Source organism: Dermacentor silvarum, chromosome 1, assembly GCF_013339745.2.
Source record: "Dermacentor silvarum isolate Dsil-2018 chromosome 1, BIME_Dsil_1.4, whole genome shotgun sequence".
Classification (NCBI taxonomy): domain Eukaryota; kingdom Metazoa; phylum Arthropoda; class Arachnida; order Ixodida; family Ixodidae; genus Dermacentor; species Dermacentor silvarum.
In genome coordinates, this window is record NC_051154.1 from 294,087,038 (window position 1) to 294,107,817 (window position 20,780).

General features: G+C 44.5%; 1 protein-coding gene across 1 annotated transcript in view; it reads left to right on the plus strand.

Moving 5' to 3' along the window:
- The window catches only part of LOC125942883 (uncharacterized), a 50,326-nt gene that overhangs the window by 8,531 nt on the left and 21,015 nt on the right, over window positions 1-20,780 (plus strand). Inside the window, exon 7 of the mRNA XM_049661134.1 lies at window positions 1,815-2,187. Within this exon, the coding sequence (XP_049517091.1) occupies window positions 1,815-2,187 (373 nt within the window). The remainder of the gene's footprint in view (window positions 1-1,814; window positions 2,188-20,780) is intronic.

Consider the following 20,780-nt stretch of genomic DNA (forward strand, 5'->3'; position numbering starts at 1 on the left):
CAGCTTGTCCGATGTCATCCATCCATTTTTTGATGCGGTGACGCGGACATTTGCTGCGAAAAGAAAAATAAGTTAGCGGTCATCACTGTGATCGAGCATCTCCGTTATCGTTACTATCCGCTTTGAAAGCAAGCAGAAAAGAACTTGGTGCACAACGGTCATCACTCACCTGGTATGCGAAGACTCATGAATGCCTTTGGTGGAATTCTTGCACTCGGTTTCTTAAGAATAACAAAAGCTGGGAGTTTGTGTCCACTTGCGCATGCTGCCAATGCAACCGTGAAGCCGCTCGGGGCGCAACCAGTGTTGACTATTCGCACAGTGCTCTCGCCGACCACGTTGTTTGTCCTGTTTGCCGGAGAGTCCATTCTGACCATCGTCTGGTCCATATTTGAAATGTTGAAGAGGGTGTAGTCGTGGCATATCCGGAGAGCGTTCACGGCAGATCGAAAAGCCTTTGCTGCCTGTGTGAAATCTTCAGGTGTCTTCTGGCTTTCGTTGGTGGCTTGGCGCATTCTAACGCCGAACCGCTGTTTCCATCTCTTGATGTACTGGCTGGATGCAAGAAAATTTCCCAACTGCAAGCTGTGCGCAAGTTTAACAGCTTCTTCAGAAAGCAGTCTGTTACTTACAGCACGCCCTGCGCTTCTTTCTCGCACTAGAAATTCAAAAAGAGCGTCATCCACTTCTTCGCTGAACACCGGCGCTCCATTGCTCAACTTCCGCCGAAGCTTGGCCTTGCCAATGTTCTGCTGCAGCAAAGTCTCATACTTCTTCTCGCACTCATGGATCCTCTTTCTATCTAGACTGAAGTGGCGAGCTGTCGCGTGCACATTCTTTCAGTTGTGGCGATGCCATTCCATGACTTCGATTTTCTTTTTCACTGTGTATGAGTGTATGTCGCGAAGTGACAGCCACGTTTGGCACAGCAAAACTGATAAAATGGCGAGCGTCGCCAGTGTCAAGGTTGCCAGCGTCAGTGTAGGTGGCCCGTTCTTGGATTGGATTTTGGATTAGACAAGAACGTAGCCAGAAGCATGGTTTTTGGCACGGTTTCGGTTTCGAAAGTTCCGGGGCGAGTCGCCAGAGAATTGGGGAGGGGGGGGGGGCTTGTTCGGTAGTGCACGATAACTCGAAATTCTCAGATTATGGGAGGGGGGCGCTTGCACGGGTGGGAGCGTTTGACCGGTATTTTACGGTAGGCAAGTGACCGTAAATTGAAATGACAATTTTTTGTTAGAGTAGTGCACTACAAAGTGCCTCTTTGTACACTCCCTTTAGCTGTAAAGGAGTTCTTATTTGCAAAATGTGCATAAAATTGCATGTAAGTAGAGGTCATGGAGTCCTGACCATGTGAATTATTCAATAGCAAGGATGTATGCCTTACTGTCAAGCAGCTACTTGTAGATGCTGTGTTTATACCAGAATGTGCTAGAATCACATCTTGTGCTTCACTTGTTGGCAAAGAAAAGTATGTCTTTAGAGTGCACTCAAATTACACCAAGGGTGCACCAAGATTGCACTCAAGTTAAACTTTGGGAAGATAATACACAGCAATAGGTTGCAGTAAGGGGCACACGTAGTTTGGTTGAGCACAACATCATCAGATGTTGGGGGGGGGGGGGGCTACCAACGCTGCTGTTCACAGCTCAGTCCCGTTGTTACGCTATGCCGGAAATGCCAAAATCTTTTCGCAGTGGCACTCTCATAAGTCTACTTGAGAAACACTGAAAGTTCTTCTAGAATAGTGTACTGGCATAGACTCATATGTTGTCAGTTTCTCGTATCTCTTAATAAACATTTTTTGCTCACAGGATGGTGACAAAGATCGGCTTGCCCTCAACATGTTCTGCTATCAGGAGGAAGACACAGCAGAAGTGGTGTTAAGACCCAAGCCTGCCTCTCACACTCCACAGGCCACTGCACTTACGCGTGGTCAACGGTGGCGACGGCGGCTCAGCCGTTGGGCACCTTCTTCTACTGTCACGCGCTCCTCAGAGATGGCGCTTACGACATCACCCATTGTTCCTCTGCTCTCTAAGCAGATACCGTACTCTCTTCCAGCAAAGGTGGGCCTTGTGGACTCTCAGTGCTACCTAGACTTCATATTCAGTCGAGTGGGCTACTCCGGAACGTATGCCAAGTTCCGCTTTAACCACAGGGACACTTTTCCAGACTGCTATGAAGGTTGTGTGGCCAACTTTTGCAACCGATCAACATTTAGGCAGGTATGTTTGCACTGAAATTTGCAGTCGCCATATTTTCGAAGTATACCAGGATTCTAGGAAGAGAACTAGTTGGTAGAGCAAACTGGAACCCCTATTGGAGCAAACTGCCATGGTTGGATGCAACCCAATCACTTTCAAGCTGGTATAGTTACAGTGAAAACCATGAATGCAAGAAAAAATTGTCACAATACCAGAATGTTACAAAGCGAATTGGGAGACGAAACTAGCCAGTGTTTGAGCTTTCTGCTATGGTTACATAGATAGCAGTGCGTCCTTATTAATGCGATAGCATTATATGCCCCATTACGGGAAAATCTGTCGGCGTAGTCGGCATGACCGAAAAATGGCTGACGGCGAAAAAAGTAAAAACACGTCACGAAATGCTTGGATCGACGTCAGATTCCTTAGGGAGGTTCCTGTAAGGAAAGCAAATTAATGGCTTTGAAATGAATATTTCCTAAATTTCAGTCTGGGTGGGAATTGAACCTGGGCCTCCGGGGTGCCATGGCGGATCCACGGTTCTCGTTGACTAAAGGTGTGCCTAGTGCGTGCGTCATTGCACTCGTGACAGCGCAGCCAATGGAGAGAAGGTGGTGCCATGTCATTAGTGTATAAAATAAATGTATAAAATAAAAAGCATTAATGTCCAATTGAACGGGGCTGAGCAGTCCTTTGAGTTATGAACTCCTCGTGGGCATGCGAACGCGTTGAGACGCTTGGTGCATTTTAATTTGTCCTTATTGAGGCGCAGTTAGAATGCAGGTGAGAGCTTGCACAGACAAGGATTCGCAGAAAAATACATTTCACCAAAGGCACTACAGAGGAATCTCGTTGATACGATCTTCACGGGAACCAGTACATAAAGCGTACCAGCAGAAAATCGTATTATCGAACGTATTATCCAACCAAATTGTATTATGGGGAAAAGAAAAAGAAATGTATTATCCCGAAAGACGTATCATGCAGAATCGTATCAACGAGGTTCCACTGTATAATGCTTTCGTATTCCCACATATAAGCAGTCTTAAGCATCTGCCAAATTTTGTTAAATTTTCTTGACTTCCTGTATTTCTGCAGAGTTTGTTTAACAGGAGAGTTTGATTTGTCATACCAATGGCATGAATATTTTTGAAAGAGCGTGTTTTTTTCACGTGCACTTTGCATAACTGTACTGCTCATTCCCATCAACTTGCCATGCAAATTTTGAATAGTTTGCAGCAATTGATGTCATGCAACTGAAGAGTGTTAGTTGGATGTACGCAGCATGTTTAGCACTGTGTTTTTGACATTAAGTGTCGTCGAAGGTTATAGTTCGGAGCCTTCTTTCCACTGATGTGGAAAGCTGATGTCATGATGGCTCAAAACTCCACATTTAACAAAGCAAAGCAATTTCTACAGTAGAAGGGAGAGCAAGCACTCAGTGACATTGTTTTGGGCACAAAGGCTTCTCACTATTCATAACCGAGGGATGCATAATACATATTTATTTGTTATGTAAAGAAATGCATAACTAGATGACCAGTCGCATATTGTGAAGCACAGGAACTGCGCCAGGCACAGAAGACAGTTTAAAGGGGCCCTGAAACACGTTTCGAACATAGTAAGAAAATGTTGCTGATCTGTTAACAAGGCTCCTGTAAACATGCGAGTCAAACGTGATTGCACAGCATGTAACAGGGAATTTATAGCCTCGTATAAGAAGCAGTGAAAAATCACTTGCCCTTGCTTCCGCAACGTCGTTATGCAGCGTCATTGCAAGGAGCTAGACCCACAACAGTTATTGGCTGATTTCGTGATCGCTAGAATGTTAGTAATACAATTATTGCTCATTTGAGTTAAAGAACTGAAAAATATATATGTTTGTGATCTCAAAAAGACAGAAGAACCATTTTATCTTGGCACTGCTGGTCTAAACGTGACAGTTGCTGTGTCTGCTTTGCGTGGCCTCTGAGATGAAAAACGTCGTGTAGATAACGCGGTCAACGCAGGATGCTGCCGCGAGCCGTCTCTCTCGCGTTCAACCTTTGGGCGGAGCCAGAGTGGCATTGCTCCCATGCGCTCCCTTGTTGTCTCCGCTGTGTAGTCTCCAACATGTTAGTGGAAATGAAAGGTGATAAAAAGCTGCTGATGAGTCCAATTACTATGTCTAATTTTGCTTGTGCTTGAAGGATTCGCAAGGCTTTTGTGGCAAGAGATTCGTGAGGCGATTTAATTTAATAGTGATGTCATACTATGATTAGATCGAAAAGTGTTTCAGGGCCTCACTTACGTGAGACAGGGCATGTGCTAGTAAATGTGACGGGAACTGTGTTGTCTGTCGTATGTTGCTACTGATTTGTCTTCTGCATAGTGCTGGATGATCGCCTACTCAGAGTTTCTAATTTGGAGCACGGGAATGCATCACTAGCGTGATTTTCATACTTTTGAATGCTAGATGCATGCGACTACACTAAACGGAAACGTGTCCCCTTCAGTCACAAATTATATGCCATCAATAATCGTGTTAATGTTGCGCAATTTTATTGCAATGTTCTGCAGACTCCACTGAAACAAACTGAAGTTGGTGGAATGATGGTTCATCCATTTTGTAGTGAGTGGTCACAATTGAAAGTAATTAAATCAGTCTATTGTACAGTCAGTCATGTTGCATACTTTCATAAAGATAATTGAACTAATGGCTCGAAGAACATGCACAGGTTATTGTATTTGCTGCAAGCATTACGAAAGAGAAAGAAAAAAGTTGTCGCAGTTTCACCTGAAAGGCGAAGCATCAATTGCGATAGCAAACTTGTAGAGAGCTATACGGAGTAATGATATTAGCTTTATCAGCTGTATAAACTTGGACATGCAGCAGCATCGGCAACACGCAGAACTGTTGTCGACGCCATCGGCGTTTTGCACGCGTTCGCTCAAAATGCGTGCGGCGTTGGTGACTGTTGCCGGAGCCTCTGATATAAATAGGCACTGCGTGCCGCAGCTAAACGTCGCCTCCCTTCCCTCCCCCTCCCCCACGGCCTCTCGCGCGTCGGAAGAAGGCGCGTTTGCTCTACATATATGGTGATTGTAAAGGAGAACAGAGACGCCTACTTCTGCAGCCCTTAAGCGAGCACGGCGCAGAACGCGCGTTTGTTCTCCCCCGTGCGTTCACTCCTCGTGAAAGACGCGCCCCTCGCGCCCTTTCACTCGCACATACAGCGTTCGGCGCGCGGCGACGATTTCTTCTCCAAATGACGTCATACGGAACCTCACGGCGACGGCGACGCCGACGGCAGAAATCTGCTTTTGAGTGTCCATATAATTGCTATCGCAATAAAAACATTTCTTTCGTAGTTGCTATTGGAACGTCAAACATGTCGTCAAACATGGTAGTACCTTCAGCAAAGTGGTTGTGTGTAGCAACACTCAGCACATTGAAATAAATTGGAGCCGCACTGAGCATGCGGGGGGAGGGGGAGTAATTACCTGAAGTTCAATATCAGATTTTGCTTGTTTGCAACGACTGGATAGAATTTGCAAAAGCAAGTCATTTAGACAACCATGAACTCCATTAGTGAAGAGGATATGGAGGAACTGCCGAGTTCACTTCCAGTCTGCATGTAGAGGTACAGCTGTGAGCAAAAGGATATAGACCGAAGGCTTGTGTAAAAACGAATTTAATCGTAATTCAGATGCAACAACTGAAATTGACGAGTGCACTCGATGGTCCGCAATGCCAGGTTCATACTGTAGTCCTCTGTTTCTAGTGACATTCATAGGTGGAGAGAGGAAAATCAGTTTTACCGCAGCACACCTGGTATGTAAACTTTTGTTCAGGGAGCACACTTTACATTCTAGGTTTCGGTCCACACTATTGAATTTAAACTTGTTATAACGCAGCGCCACGTCTGGAGCTACCTGCTGTCAGAGGATGGTGTTTGGGGTGCCTTTGGATGCCATCCTCACAACGGCCAACGAGTATAACATGGACATTGAAGAGGACCTTGTCCATGCCCTTGACCGTCCTAGTGTGGTATCTCTTGGCGAGATCGGTCTTGATTACTCGTACAAGTGAGTGCCTATGCAGTATATGACGTGGCGAGGCATGTGGTAAATGGGGGCAGTTGGAGAAATTGCCTATAGATGCGTAGTGGCTGATGATATTATAGCAAAAGAGTGTAAAAGAAAAAAAAATTATTGGTGCTAGAAAGTAGGGTGCCTCGATGCCAGCGCTGCTTTACAGGGTAGGGACAGCCTTTGAACTGCCCCGCGCCGCCGCTCTGTCTTTTCGGCACAATGTTGGTTCTTTCGCGGCGACTGTCGAGCTGAATGGACGCGCGCTCCATTTGCTTTCTTTGTGGCGTTGTGGTGGGAGAGCTCTTGTTTTGTGTAGTCCCTTGTGATGTTCGTATTTGTTAACGAAACATGACGGGCTGTTGTGTCGCTCTGTGCACTGGATCGACCGCAAAAGAGCCGCGGGTATTTTGTTAAACCCCGCGACGTTGAATGAAGAAATGGGCAGCGCAAGTAAAACGTGACAACTGGATACCGACGGACACAACGAAGGTATATGCGAGCGAGGATCATGATTTTGTTAAGAATAATGTCCCTTTGTAATCGTTTTCATTTTCACAGAGAAGTTGCTTGTATATGTTGGCGTGCGTTTTCTAGTGATTACAGTGTAGACCACTTATAACGTAACCGCTTATAGTGCAGGACCGGATATAGGGCTGTCTTTTCAGACTCCCTTTAATTTTCCCATAGCACTCCATGTATACACGTATCGCTTATGGTGCAGTTGCGGGAAACGAAATACCGGTTACAGTGCTCCTGCCTGGGAGTACGGAAGTCAGCGGAGACGGCGAACGCTCCCCTCAAACGGGTGCCCCAAGGAGTGCTCGAGGAAGAAAGAGAGACTAAGTGGAGGAGAAGGGCACGTGGTGCGAACGAACAACCAGTGAGGCTGAAACCAGAATCTTGAGTGCGAGTCGTGAAATATCGCGGCGCGCATAGCGAATGAGGGCCACAAAACTGCCAACGCCGGCCAACGCTCGCTTCACGATAACGGCAGTAAACGAAACTTCAGGGAGCGCGCGGCGCGTGGCGAAGGGCGCATGCGGAAACCATGGAATGTAAGGGAGAAGGGCGGCAGGGAAGCGGATTTCGCCTCGGCAACTCCGCCGCTTCGGTGGCTCCCCTCGCCCTCCCTCATAGCTCCTTCACTTTCGACTGTCACCGTGCCTGCCCGCCCGCCGCCGTGCAGGTGCCGCTGCTCCAGCTGGCCCGGCGCCAGCTCCCCGAAGTTTTGTTTTCTGCCGTTATCGGGAAGCGGGCGTTTGCCGGCATGGGAAGTTTCGTTGGCCGGCCTGGGACAGCACCGCTGCTTCGCTCTGCGCCGTAGCCGCAGCGTGCAAGGTGAACACGTGACTAGAAAGTAGAGGAAGCATAAAGGAGAAAGAAGGGTTCACTGCCATTTTCTACGCGTGGCTATGGTAGCGTGGCTAAGACGTCGGCACGTACACGCATGTTCCGGCACAACACATAATCGGCGACCTTGCCATTTGAAAGAGGGTGAAATTTGCGCCGCGTTTTTTTTTTCTTTCTTGTTTTTGTTTTGTTCGCGCGCGACATTGAGGGGTTTCTCCTAAGCTTTTACTCTATGGCGGTGCCGGAGCAATGCCGGTAGGAGGTGCGGCCATGTGATTTGGATTCGAATTAACGAGCTTTGACTGTAAATTGAATACAAACATTCTAGCCGCATTCCTCGACTGTCGCATATGTGTGGCGGCTCGGTGCACATGTTTTGCATAAGTGCGGGCCTTGAAAATAGTGGCTTTGGTTATAGTGCGGTACCGCTTATAGTGCAGATATTTGCAACTCCGGTGACTTACGTTATAAGCTGTCTACACTGTATAAGGCTGCAGTATAGTATGATCGCCGTGTTTGACTTGTTGCAACGGCGTAGGTTTATTCTATACGTTTGTGAATTGGCCTTTTTTGGAGCTAGAAGTATTGGGACACTTGTAAACTCGTTTCCTGGATACGCGATCGATGACAGTATCTACCTGGTTGATTTTTTCTCAGCATAAATTAAATGAGCACAAATCGTCACTCAGTCGGAAGAGAGTGATGAGAGAAGCGACATTATTCTCGACTTAGAGGAAGATGTGCTCGCCCACTTGACAGGCTTTTTGTTAAAGCCGATTATCCGTACTGTGGACCACTGCTCTGTGTGAACCAGTGGTGTAACACATGGCTCGTGACAGTAAACGTGTCAAAGTGTAAAACAATGTCTTTCGCCCATAAACCTGTTAATTCGCAGTTTATCTACCACATTAACAATAGTATTATATCGCCGACTGCACAGTATAAGTATCTTGGTGTGCACCTTACACCTAACATAACATGTTCTGAGCACATTACGTGTCTCCGCCAATGCATCCAAATCATTGGGGTTCTTGCGCCGGGACTTGCGCAGTGTTCCATCTGCCTTGCGTAAACTGGCTTACTTGACATTCGTGCGACCCCAGCTTGAGTGCGCATCTCCCATTTAGTCACCACATCAGAAAAAATGTCACAGTTTCGCCCTAAGAGCGAAGCAATGAATGCGATAGCAACACAGCAATGTCATACGAAGTAAGGTGAGCGGCTTTGGTAGCAACAACACGCAGAACTGTTGTCGATGCCATCGGCGTTTTGCCCGCGTTAGCTCAAAATGCGTGCGGCGTTGGTGACTGTTGCTGGAGCCTCTGATATAAATAGGCACTTGGTGCCGCAGCTAAACGTCGCCTCCGTTCCCTCCCCCTCCCCCACGGCCTCTCGCGCGTCTGAAGAAGGCGCGTTTGCGCTACATATATGGTGATTGTAAAGGAGAAAAGAGACGCCTACTTCTGCAGCCCTTAAGCGAGCACGGCGCAGAACGCGCGTTTGTTCTCCGCCGCGCGTTCACTCCCCGTGAAAGACGCGCCCCTCGCGCCCTTTCACTCGCACATACAGCGTTCGGCGCGCGGCGACAATTTCATCTCCAAATGACGTCATACGGAACCTCACGGCGACGGCGACGGCGACGGCGACGCCGACGGCAGAAATCTGCTTTTGAGTGTCCATATAATTGCTATCGCAATAATACTTTATTGACTCATTGGAACTAATTCACAATAGGGCAAGTCGTTTCATTACTCATAATTACAGTTCCCAGTCTAGCATAACGCAGATCAAAGCCGAAATATCATTGCAGTCGTTGAGTACTCGCCGTGATATTGCATTACTGTCATTATTCCATAAATTCATTCACTCTGACGGAATATCCTTACCTTGAAACATATCCTTGAAACACCACGTCTTCATATCGCGCAGATTACACAATAATTTCAGCTATGCCCGTGTATATGGCATGATGCAAGCATTTAACTTTTCACCACTGCCTCGCGCTCTCCGTCTCTGGAACAGCCTTCCAGATAGCATTGACCTCGCTCACAAATCATGACGCTTTTTGCTGTAATTTGACGAAACATTTTTCTTCATACTGATCACAGTTTTATCAAACCGATTACGTTTTTAATGCATTGTCACGCGTTATGCCTGTGTAATTTTTTATTTAAATTTTTTATTCACTTTTTTTTCGCTTTTTCAATATTATGCAATGTATAAAGTCCTTTGTAACTATGTAATGTACAATGTAACATTTTTTTTCACTTGCTGTTTTTTTTTTGCAATGCTTATCTGTTCATTTCTTTTTCTTCTTCTTTTTTGACGATATGTCTGGTTTTTGTTATATACAAATTTCATGTGTTCCTTGTAGCATCAATATCTTTTAACCGATTGTATTTCTTGTAACATACGCCCCCCTCACCCTATGTCTCTTCGTAGGCCTGTGAGGTATTTGTAAATAAAATTTAAAAATGTGCATGTTAGCGGCTGAAGAACCTGGACAGGAACACCACATTACTCAACTAAATGAATATTTCCAAGGTGGAAATTTTAATTTATGGAAGCATACAAATTCTGAACTTTGTTTGTTAATGTGACAGTGCTCTAAAGTCTTTTGTTGAAGCTCAAGATCTGAGCTGTCTGAGAACACCATTGAAAACACCGAAGGAAATTATTGGAGATAATGTAACCTTGCCAGGAAACCCATGTTATCAGCACAAAGATGCGACTGGAAAACTTCTTGAGCGATTTGTGTCCACACATCTCCGCATCTATCTGCGATGGCTTAACACTCCTGAAAAGGCAGCTGAGTGTAATGCTAGCAAGACTGTAGCAGGTACGAGCGTGCAGTAGAGCAACCACATTTTAACCAGATAACCTCACTGAGCTCAAGCTTATAAAGTGAAATATTTAGTGCTTACTTTTGTAAATAAATTCTGTTTGGGTGTTGAAAACTGTTCTCTGTGCATTTTTCTTCTTCAGTAGGCACATAAACTGCTGCATACTCACGTGACATCTCCTAATTTTTCTCCTAGTTTCATAAGTATGACGGGGCAACCGTAAGACGCAAGATTACTATTAAAACAGTTTCAAACTTAAAATTTCATCCAAGTGTACAATTCCGGTAATATTTGTGGGACGCTTACCAGTTAAATGAGTAAATAAAAAAGGGGGTAACCTCGCAAACAAATCGTGCCACCTTCAGGTTGCGATACACGCGAAGTGTCGGAGAACCTCTTTTGAAATGAGCGCTATATGCAAGCAAACAGTTTATCAGATGGTAAAGCAGAAAATTGCATTTAAATCGCGTCGATATCGCCCTTAGCACGCCCGCCACCCTTTCTTTCTGCCCGATGGTTAATCTGCAGCCGCCACACGCCCAGCGCCTCCGTATTGGAAAGAACCAAGATGGCGCCGAAAAGTGTGGGTGTCCCCACCCTGAAAGCGGCGCTGGGCATCGAGGCACCCTACTATGATGATGATGATGATTTATTGGCATCCCCTTTGAAACGGGGTGGCGACAAATAGTCACCTAGCCTGCTTGATTTAATCAGGTATACTACACATGTTCTTTATCTCGCATTTTTGTATACCTTTTTCAAAAATTTAGCTTGTACCGCTGCCTATGATTTTAAGAGATCAGGTCGTATCCATCTTTTCCCTGCTTTTTTTCCACCAGTACTCTAATCGTCTCTTGCTGATCTCTACGGCTGATCTGTTTATGTTTCCTTCCACTTTAAACCCAAGCGCTTCTGGGAGTTGCACGTTACCTACGGTATTTCTACGGCTAGAAATCATTCACAGGCGCCATCTGGTGTTAAATTATAGCAGTGAGCACTACGGATTGGTGTTGCTATTTGTGTGAGTGAGTGTCTGTGTGGTCTATGGCATTGTGAGGTATGGGCTAAGGACGGACAGTTGGGGCAATTGCTTATAGATACGTAATGGGCAATATCAAAGGAAAACATTGAAATAATTATCGGGGTTGGTAAGCAATCGTAGGCACCACCCTGGTGTTGCAGTATACAGTAAGTGCATTGCTGCTGTGGGAGTTACTGTTGTCTCTTGTCTTTTGTTAGTTATTTTTTTGTGTGAAGGAAAGCAAACTACATTTGCTACAGGGAGAAGTGAAATTGTTGAATGCTTCTTTCATTTCGCACCACTGTAGGGTAAAAGGTCTATGCTTTGGTGCTCTTATTTGTCATTGCAGCTTTTGGTTTACCTCTCTCTTAAAGGGACACTAAAGAGCATACTAAGTCAGCTTATCCTGTTCAAGTGTTATTTCTGAACTATTTTGATTCAATTGATGGTAAAGGGTTGACTACTAGTGGAATGAATGAAGGTGAAACTTTCACCTAGAAAAAGAAATTGGTGCCGAAACCTCAGTGACTTATAACGTAACACATTTTCTTGTATTTGGGCCGTTTCAGTGCAGGAAAAGCTCAATCAACTTTCTATTTCGTGTCTGGTTTCTTTTTAATAAATTGTAGGCTCTCTATATGGATAAACAACTAATGTCAATTAGAATATCGGCTATCCCCGTTTGCTCTCTGATCCACATTGCTCTCTTCCTGTCTGTTAACATTAGGCCTAACATTTTTCGTTCCATTGCTCTTTGTGCGCTCCTTAACTTGTTCTCGAGCTTCTTTGTTAACCTTCATGTTTCTGCCCCGTACGTTAGCACCGGTAGAATGCAATGATTGTGCACTTTTCTTTTCAATGACGGTGGTAAGCTCCCAGTCAGGATTTGGCAATGCCTGCCGTATGCACTCCAACCTAATTTTATTCTTCTGTAAATTTCCTTCTCATGATCAGGGTCTCCTGTGAGTAATTGACCTTGATAAACATACTCCTTTACAGACTCTAGAGGCTGACTGGTGAACATGAATTCTTGTTCTCTTGCCAGGCTATTGAACATTACCTATGTTTTCTGCATATTAATCTTCAACTCCACTCTTACACTTTCTCGGTCAAGGACCTCAATCATTTGTTGTAATTTATCCCCGTTGTTGCTGAATAGGACATTGTCATGTCCTAAGCAAAGGTCGCTGATATATTTGCCGTTGATCCTCACTCCTAGTCCTTCCCAGTCTAATGGCTTGAATACATTTAAGCACACAGTGCATAACATTGGAGCGATTGCGTCTCCTTGTTTGACACCTTCCTTGATCGGTATTTTGCCGCTTTTCCTGTGAAGAATAAGGTGGCTGGTGGAATCTTCATAGGTATTTGTTAAGATGTTTGCCTATACTTCCTGTACTTCCTGACTCTACAATGCCTTCATGACGGCTTCTATCTCTACTAAACCAACACACTTCAGTAATCTATGAAAGCCATAGGCAGCAGAACCTCGTTGATACTGTTTTGTACAACTTCCTGGCGCCAACACTCATGTTTGAGAAATACAATGAACTAATGCAGTTACGCTTTTTTTGTACCGGTTAATACGTTTCCTGAAAACACGATTTTTCGGCACCAACATTGAGTACATTGACAAACTGCGATTGCGTGATATGTTTTTTGGCCACTAGATCCCATGTGAACAAGAAAAGGCACGAGGCTCACGTGATTGAGAGCAGTAGGTGCTTTCCATGGCTGCTTCTCGGCAGTGCTCGTCCGCCCGTGTCTCATAAAAAAGCCGGCATGCACACAGTTTCTTCTCCCAATTGCTTTCACAGCTATCACCGTGAATCCTATCGTGATAAGCAAATTTACCTACTGTTTCACTGCGTGTAGCATAGTGCCACTAGAAGCGTACTGTACGCTTTTAATAGCAGATTAAATGCACCGCCGTTCCCAGCTTCAGAAGGCGTGAAGTGAGCTTAGTGTTTCGCTCTGGCGGCGTCATATTCCAGCTCGATTTTTTTTTGGTTTCCTATGGCCCTCTTAAAACAAGATGCAACAGGAAGAAGACAATGTGCTTCTCGGGCTGATCGGGTCCTACCAACTCGACGCGCGTCAGCATCTCGTGCCGCAACAATTGGTGCAACGCTTCGCATTATGTCTATGTAACTATAGTTCATTGTGCCAGTTTTTTTAGCGACTTTGGTTCATATATCGTCCTGGTTAGTGCGTTCTTCTCTCTTTTTTTACAAAGCTTATGAACGAGGTTCTACTTCTTAATAGTTGGTTGTACTCTTTCAATCTCTTAAATACCTTACTGATGATGGGGTGTGATCCATTGTTAAATACTCCTTCTAGATGCTCGTTTGTTCTCTGGGCTTAGGGAAGTCAAGTGTTGCCATGGTTGTATTGGAAATCGTTTTTGTGAATATTTTGTGCAATACTGAAAACAAGCTAATGGGTCTATAATTCTTCAATTCATTAAGGTCTCCCCTTTTATGTATTAGTATGATGCAGGCATTCTTCCAACTCTCTGGTACACTTGAAGTTCTGGGGCATTGCAAAAGGTTTTCAAGCTTTTCGAACATGATATCACCTCCAGCTTTGATCCTACCGTCGTTGTTACTGCTATATTAAAATGGGCACTGTCGTAAGTATTGCCACGGGGCTTACTTGTACGATGCTTGTTTTTAGTAGCGTGCTCTAATGAGATGGACAAAAGCTTGCAAGTGGAAACCGTATGGTCCATCTCGCCAGGTGCACTTTAGTGAATCCCAGGTGGTCAAAATGAATTTCAAGGCCTCGTCTACGGTGTCTCTCACTGCTCGTGTGTTGCTTTGGAATGTTAAACTCGATTATCTGGTCAATCAGTCAGTCAGTCGGTCAGTCAGTCAGTCAGTCAGTCAATTTTCTTGCGGTGTGCACAATGTCACAAAATCATCGTGTGAAAACTGTCATCCTGCAAGTCCTTTTTTTTCGTTAACTGTTGCTCGGGCTGATACGAGAGTGGCAATTCTTTTTGCTCTGCCAAGCAATTATTGATAATTCTAGTTCCTGGCACAGATTTTCATCTTGCTTACCTTGATCTAGTTCCATGCATTTGTATTTTTCCGAATGGGTGGTGTTGCAACACTGACAACTGTGCAGTTTCACGCTGGTTTCAGCTGTGCTGTAAGTGGCACTGTTTAATTCTTTGTCCTTACACAGGGTTCACCATGGACTTTCCTGTCTGGGACATCCTGCTGCTTCTGTGCAAGCTGCGAACTGTGGTTGGAGAGATCTCGCATGCCGAAGCCGAGAACATCCTCAACTCTGCCTTGTTCGACTACGAGCTGAAGTCTATGTAAGTATCCTCCTCACACTACTATACCACTTACCTCTTCCAGGAAGCTACCAGAGCAAGGCCTCATTAATCATCTTGTAGTGCAAAGACACACAATATGACAAATCAATTCTACATTAATCCACAAGGTAGAAGGCGTTTCATGAAAGGGAAATATTGTCTGGCTTCATTTCCTCGACCAAGACAAAGAGAAACACATACTTATACGGGTTTCATTTGTAGTTTCATACTACTCACAGGTAAATGACAATTTTCTCCGAACAACCATGGTCTTATTTGATAAGTGATGTATTTATATTGCAATGCAAAAAATAAACTGACGTGGCACTTGGTGGGGAACTGCCCCATAAACAACTATTGAATAAAAATACTCTTTATTTTGGTTTGCTAGCAACACCTTTCGTTGCTGTGCTCAAAAAGTGGCACATTATAGTGGGTATGTTGTTGACAGGTGATTTGACACTTAGCAGACAACCTCCCTATTTTTCACCAGTCATTCTGTCTGGTTTTGAAACATGTCTAGGGATTTCTTCACAGCCAACATGAATGATGACCTCCGAAAATTACTATTCCTGACTGAAGAATGTGGCACACTTGGTTAGCTACATACCCTCAAGTCACTTTCAACTCCTGGTGACACCATGAATATATCTGAACACCATTGAGATCTACTTAACTTTTTAACTCTCATGTTCTGTCGTAAAAAAGTATACAGAATTTCAAATAGTTTTTTTATTCCAGCAAAAACTGCGTATTACATCCAGATGTGTACATTACGTCCAAAGGTGTAGCACGACCTAGCTTCTATCTCTGGGCTCGGCATCTTGGCTACTGTACAGTAGCACGAGGCCGCATGATCAAATCCCGGCCATGGCGGCCGCATAAGATTGGGTCAACTTGCACCAGATGGGTCATTGCAGATCAATGGGACAGGCGTTGATGTTGCATTGAACATAAATAGGCTGATGACCATGGTATCTGCAGTAATGTAACATCACATAACGTCAACACATTCAGCATTAACACAAGCATCTGTATCGACGAAGCTTCAGGTCTACCAATACCCCTAAGTATGTGGAATTTTAAAAATTTCTGTAATTTCTTTTCCTTTCACTTCCAGGTGCAACAGCTTCTTATGCACTGGACGGGTGTTCAGGACATGCAGCTTCAGTGCCAGGACGATTTTTGCGACTATATTGTGGTGACGTCAACGGGACGAGACTGGCAGATCTCGTACCTCGAAGAGCTGTTCCTAGATTGTTGGCTGTCACAGGCCATTGACCTTGTTTTTAAACGAGAGTGTTTGTGCGTGCGATTCTAAGAAAATGCGAATGTTGTTGGGAATGGTACAATTGGATTGCCTTTTCCACACATGCACTTGATGTGCAGACCTGTAGCCTCTGTGTTAGGTCGTGGAATGTGCTCCAGACTGAAATACAGGAAAATAGTCATTTGTGAAGAATATGTTTTATTGTTATTACTCATTATTTATCATACCCCTGCTTTTAAAGGGCACTTCTTGTACAAAGGCTTTGCAACATGGGGTTGTCCTTAAAGCAGTTTTGTGACCGGCCTTTTGCTTCCCACTGCCATTGTTTAACATTGCCTCAGGGATCGTTCTGGCCCTTTGGTAACATTCTAATGTGCTTTCTTGTTGCGTTAACTCGATTTTTTTTTTACTTAAAGGGATATGCTACTCGGAAAAACTTTTTTTTGATTATTTGTGACAGCTCAATGAAATTTTCATCATTTACAGAGTTTGAGCTTTTCTTTTAAAATCTGCTTTTAGTTTTCTCATAACTCATTTGGTTAATTTTGTGCACACCATGAATTTGTAAATACAATGCATTTTTGTGCAAGCACAAGAAAACACAATAAATAGCTCATATTGCTCCCCATGAATAGTAGAATTCAATAAAGCAAAAAATATAGTGTAACATTTGTGTTTTGGATGGTGAGAGCTTACCCATGTGACCCACACGTGGCACACTGTCAAAGTGCCACAGTGTCAATTGCTGTGTCACTTCCATGGCAGCATGACGCCTAGCAACCACATGGCATGTCTGCGCCCGGCCGCGCCTTGCTGCGCCGCCGCTTCCCGTACGTTGCCAAGCTTTCACAGCCGTGTAGGCGGAGAAAAAAAAAGGCATGACCTCACTGCAGACGCTTCGTTCGCGATCTTCGTATAATGCTCTGTGACACCGCGACGACGGCACATTGCCTAGTGTCTCTGCGCCGAGCACATCGTTTCCGCTTTTTAAAAAATCTTAGCATAACATAGCAATACATGGCAAAAAACTCGGTAAAATCTTAGCTTAACATAGCAATAAATAGCAAAACTAAGTAAAATCTTGCACTAACATAGTAATACATAGCAAAAATTCGTAAACCTTGGTCGACCCCCAGCTATATACGTTGTTTCTTCAGCTTTGCACCACAGTACAGTGGCTAGAACTGTACCACTAGTGCAAGCTGCCCTCATTTTTTTCCACGCTGCAAACTTAGGCAGCGCCTCCTCTATCTTTCTGTGCCTGGGAAAAGGCGCGGAGAACAAAGGGAACCGGCCGTCGGCCCTAGGACGGCTTTTCGCCGCCACGCGCCGCCGCTGGGGTAGGATCACTTTTGATATATAGAATGGCAATGCAAGCCATAAAATTAGAACTGTCGAAGTGGGTGGAGAAATACGATGTATTGGGGGAACTACAGAATGGGTTCAGGCCAGGCAGACGCTTAGAAGACAATATGTTTGTACTAACTCAGTGCATAGAGATTTCAGTAGCTCAGAAAAGACATTTATGGATAGCATTTCTAGATATTAAAGGAGCTTATGACCACGTAGACAGGGAATTGTTGTGGGATATTCTTCAATACGAAGGCATAGATGACGATTTCGTGGAGCTGCTGAGGGAGATATATAGAGACAACCAAGTACAAGTGGTATGGGAAGGTAGAAAAGGAAAGGAAATGGTGGGAATTCACCAAGGATTGAAGCAAGGATGCCCTCTGTCACCATTGTTGTTCACGCTTTACGTCAAGGGTATAGAAAGACGACTGGAAAACAGCAAATTAAGTTTTGATTTATCCTACATGCGTAATGGACAAATGGTGCAACAGAAGGTCCCCGGACTGATGTACGCAGACGACATTGTGCTACTAGCGGACAATAAAAAAGATTTACAGATACTTGCGAATATCTGTGGGAATGCAGCGACAAATCTGGGCCTTAAGTTTAGCACAGAGAAATCAGGAATTATGATCTTCAATGAACACACAAGTAACTTCGTGGTGTCAATTCAACAGCAAGTAATACCCATAGTGAAGCAATATAAGTACCTCGGCGTACACATAAACGAAGGGAAGAATTACTCAAGCAACCACCAAGATAATCTGAAAATAAAGGGGAAGCGGAATGCAGCAATAATGAAACACGGAGCACTATGGGGCCACAATAAGTATGAGGTGGTGCGTGGAATCTGGAAAGGAGTAATGGTGCCAGCGCTAACATTTGCAAATGCCATTATATGCTTAAAATCGGATATATTGGCGGGTTTGGAAGTTAACCAAAGATCAGTAGGCCGGTTGGCTTTGGGAGCACACGGTAATACGACAAATGAGGCAGTGCAGGGTGACATGGGTTGGGCCTCTTTTGAAGTCAGAGAAGCACAGAGCAAAATTAGTTTTGAAGAAAGGCTCAGGAACATGGATGAAAATAAATGGGCGGCTAAAGTGCACAAGTATCTCTACATGAAAAGCGTGGACACAGAATGGAGGAAGAGGTCAAGGAAGTTGGCAACCAAGTACAGGATAATCGAAACTGTAAATAGACAACCAGGGGTCATCAGAAAGAAAGTGAGAGAAATAGAGACCGTGAATTGGATGCAAAGAATGGAAATAAAAAGGACAATGGAGATTTACAAGAATGAGAAGAAAGAAATTAGAAGGGAAAATCTGTACGATAACACAAAGGGCAGTGCCTTGCTATTTGAGGCTCGAGCCGGTTGCCTAAGGACGAAAACATATCGGAACAAATATTCGGAACTAGATGAGACATGTGCATGCTGCAGTAAAGATCCAGAGACCACTCAGCACATCCTAATGGAATGCGACGGGATCCACCCAGCGATAACCGTAGGTAACGTGCAACTCCCAGAAGCGCTTGGGTTTAAAGTGGAAGGAAACATAAACAGATCAGCCGTAGAGATCAGCAAGAGACGATTAGAGTACTGGTGGAAAAAAAGCAGGGAAAAGATGGATACGACCTGATCTCTTAAAATCATAGGCAGCGGTACAAGGTAAATTTTTGAAAAATAAGAATAATGAGAGGTATACAAAAATGATGGATAAAGAACATGTATAATATACCTGATTAAATCAAGCAGGCTAGGTGACTATTTGTCGCCGCCCAGTTTCAAAGGGGATGCCAATAAATCATCATCATCATCATCATCGATCAAACCGGACGTGCGCGCCTGTCAATGGTGATAACTGGACGGCGCGCCCTATACCTTCAGGCTTGTTATGCTTCGGCCACGCACTCCACTGTTCGCATTTCTTTTCATCGTGATAGTACGTATGCCATGTGTATTCGCGTATAGCTTGTAGACAAATGTAGGTTGATCGTCCCATATTCGTTGCCACGTGAGGGTATAAAATTATTCGCATGCTGGTCGGCCCATATTCTGAAGAAATGTATTTCTAATTTCAAGAAGACGCACACCTTTATTGCAGCGTGCACTAAATGATATTATGGGTAGCCGAAAATTTTTACAGCTCATTGCCACAGGCGGCGCCGTCATTCAGACTTGGCAAATCCTATTTTTTTGGGTGAAAATTGGGGTTTTTTACCGCGGGATAATTCTTCATGCTGCCAGAAATGGTCAAGATTCTTTTGTCTTTTTAAAAATTGAGCAGGGTTCCTACGCGCTCGACCAACTCTGATTATAAATATTATACCAAACTTTGTATGTTTATGCAAGCGTCTATTCAGAATGTTATTCAATTCTCTTGCAGACTGTTCAAAAGCAATGGAAAAATATCTGATCAGGAAACGGAAAGCCCCCGGTGAAGACTGCGAGGAGAGCCGTCCCTCATCCAGCATTTCCAGTTCAGTCGCTGAAGCTCCACCGCGCGCTGATGACACTAGCACACCAAGCTCTGTGTGCACTGCAGAAGCCGGTCCTTCCAAAATTCTATCCATCGGCGAGGTTTCTGATGCACCATCTACAAAAAAAAAAAAAAAACAAGGGCGGCGCTTCCAGCTTACCTGGAAAAGTACCTACAAGTGGTTATATTACAATGTCCACAGTGACAAGGCGTTTTGCGAGACCTGTTGCACAGCATCAGTGATGAAACTGCCGCTCCCTAACACTTCCCAAGACAAGGATTCTTACCTGGCATTTGTGAAACATGGTTTCTCAAACTGGAAAAAGGCAATTGACAGATTTAAATTCCATGAGAGGTCTAATTTTCATAAGGAGGCATGTAATGCCGTCGTAGCTGCAAAAGGCAGCGCGAATGTGGCATATGCTTGCGCCAAGGGAAAGGCGAAAGAAATGGACGACGCCCGACAGGCTCTCCTAGCAACACTGTCGTCACTACTGTACCTGTCGACCCAAGGCTTAGCAATACGTGGCCACGAAGACACGAGAGAGTAATTTGAGGCAGCTGCTGGAACTCCGGGCTAATGATATTCCTTCATTGCGATCGTGGCTTTTAAGAACAAAATACAAATGGATTTCTCACCAGATTTTAAACGAGATGGTGGAACTCATGGCACATGACATCCTTCGTTCACTCAGAGACGAAGTTCGTGCGGCAGAGCACTACGCTGTCATTATGGACGAGACAGCAGACATTTCTGTCAATGAACAACTTTCAGTTTGTTTTCGGGTGGTCACAGAAAGCCTGGAAGTAGAGGAGCTGTTCTGTGGGTTTTTCAACACGACGGACACCACAGAGAC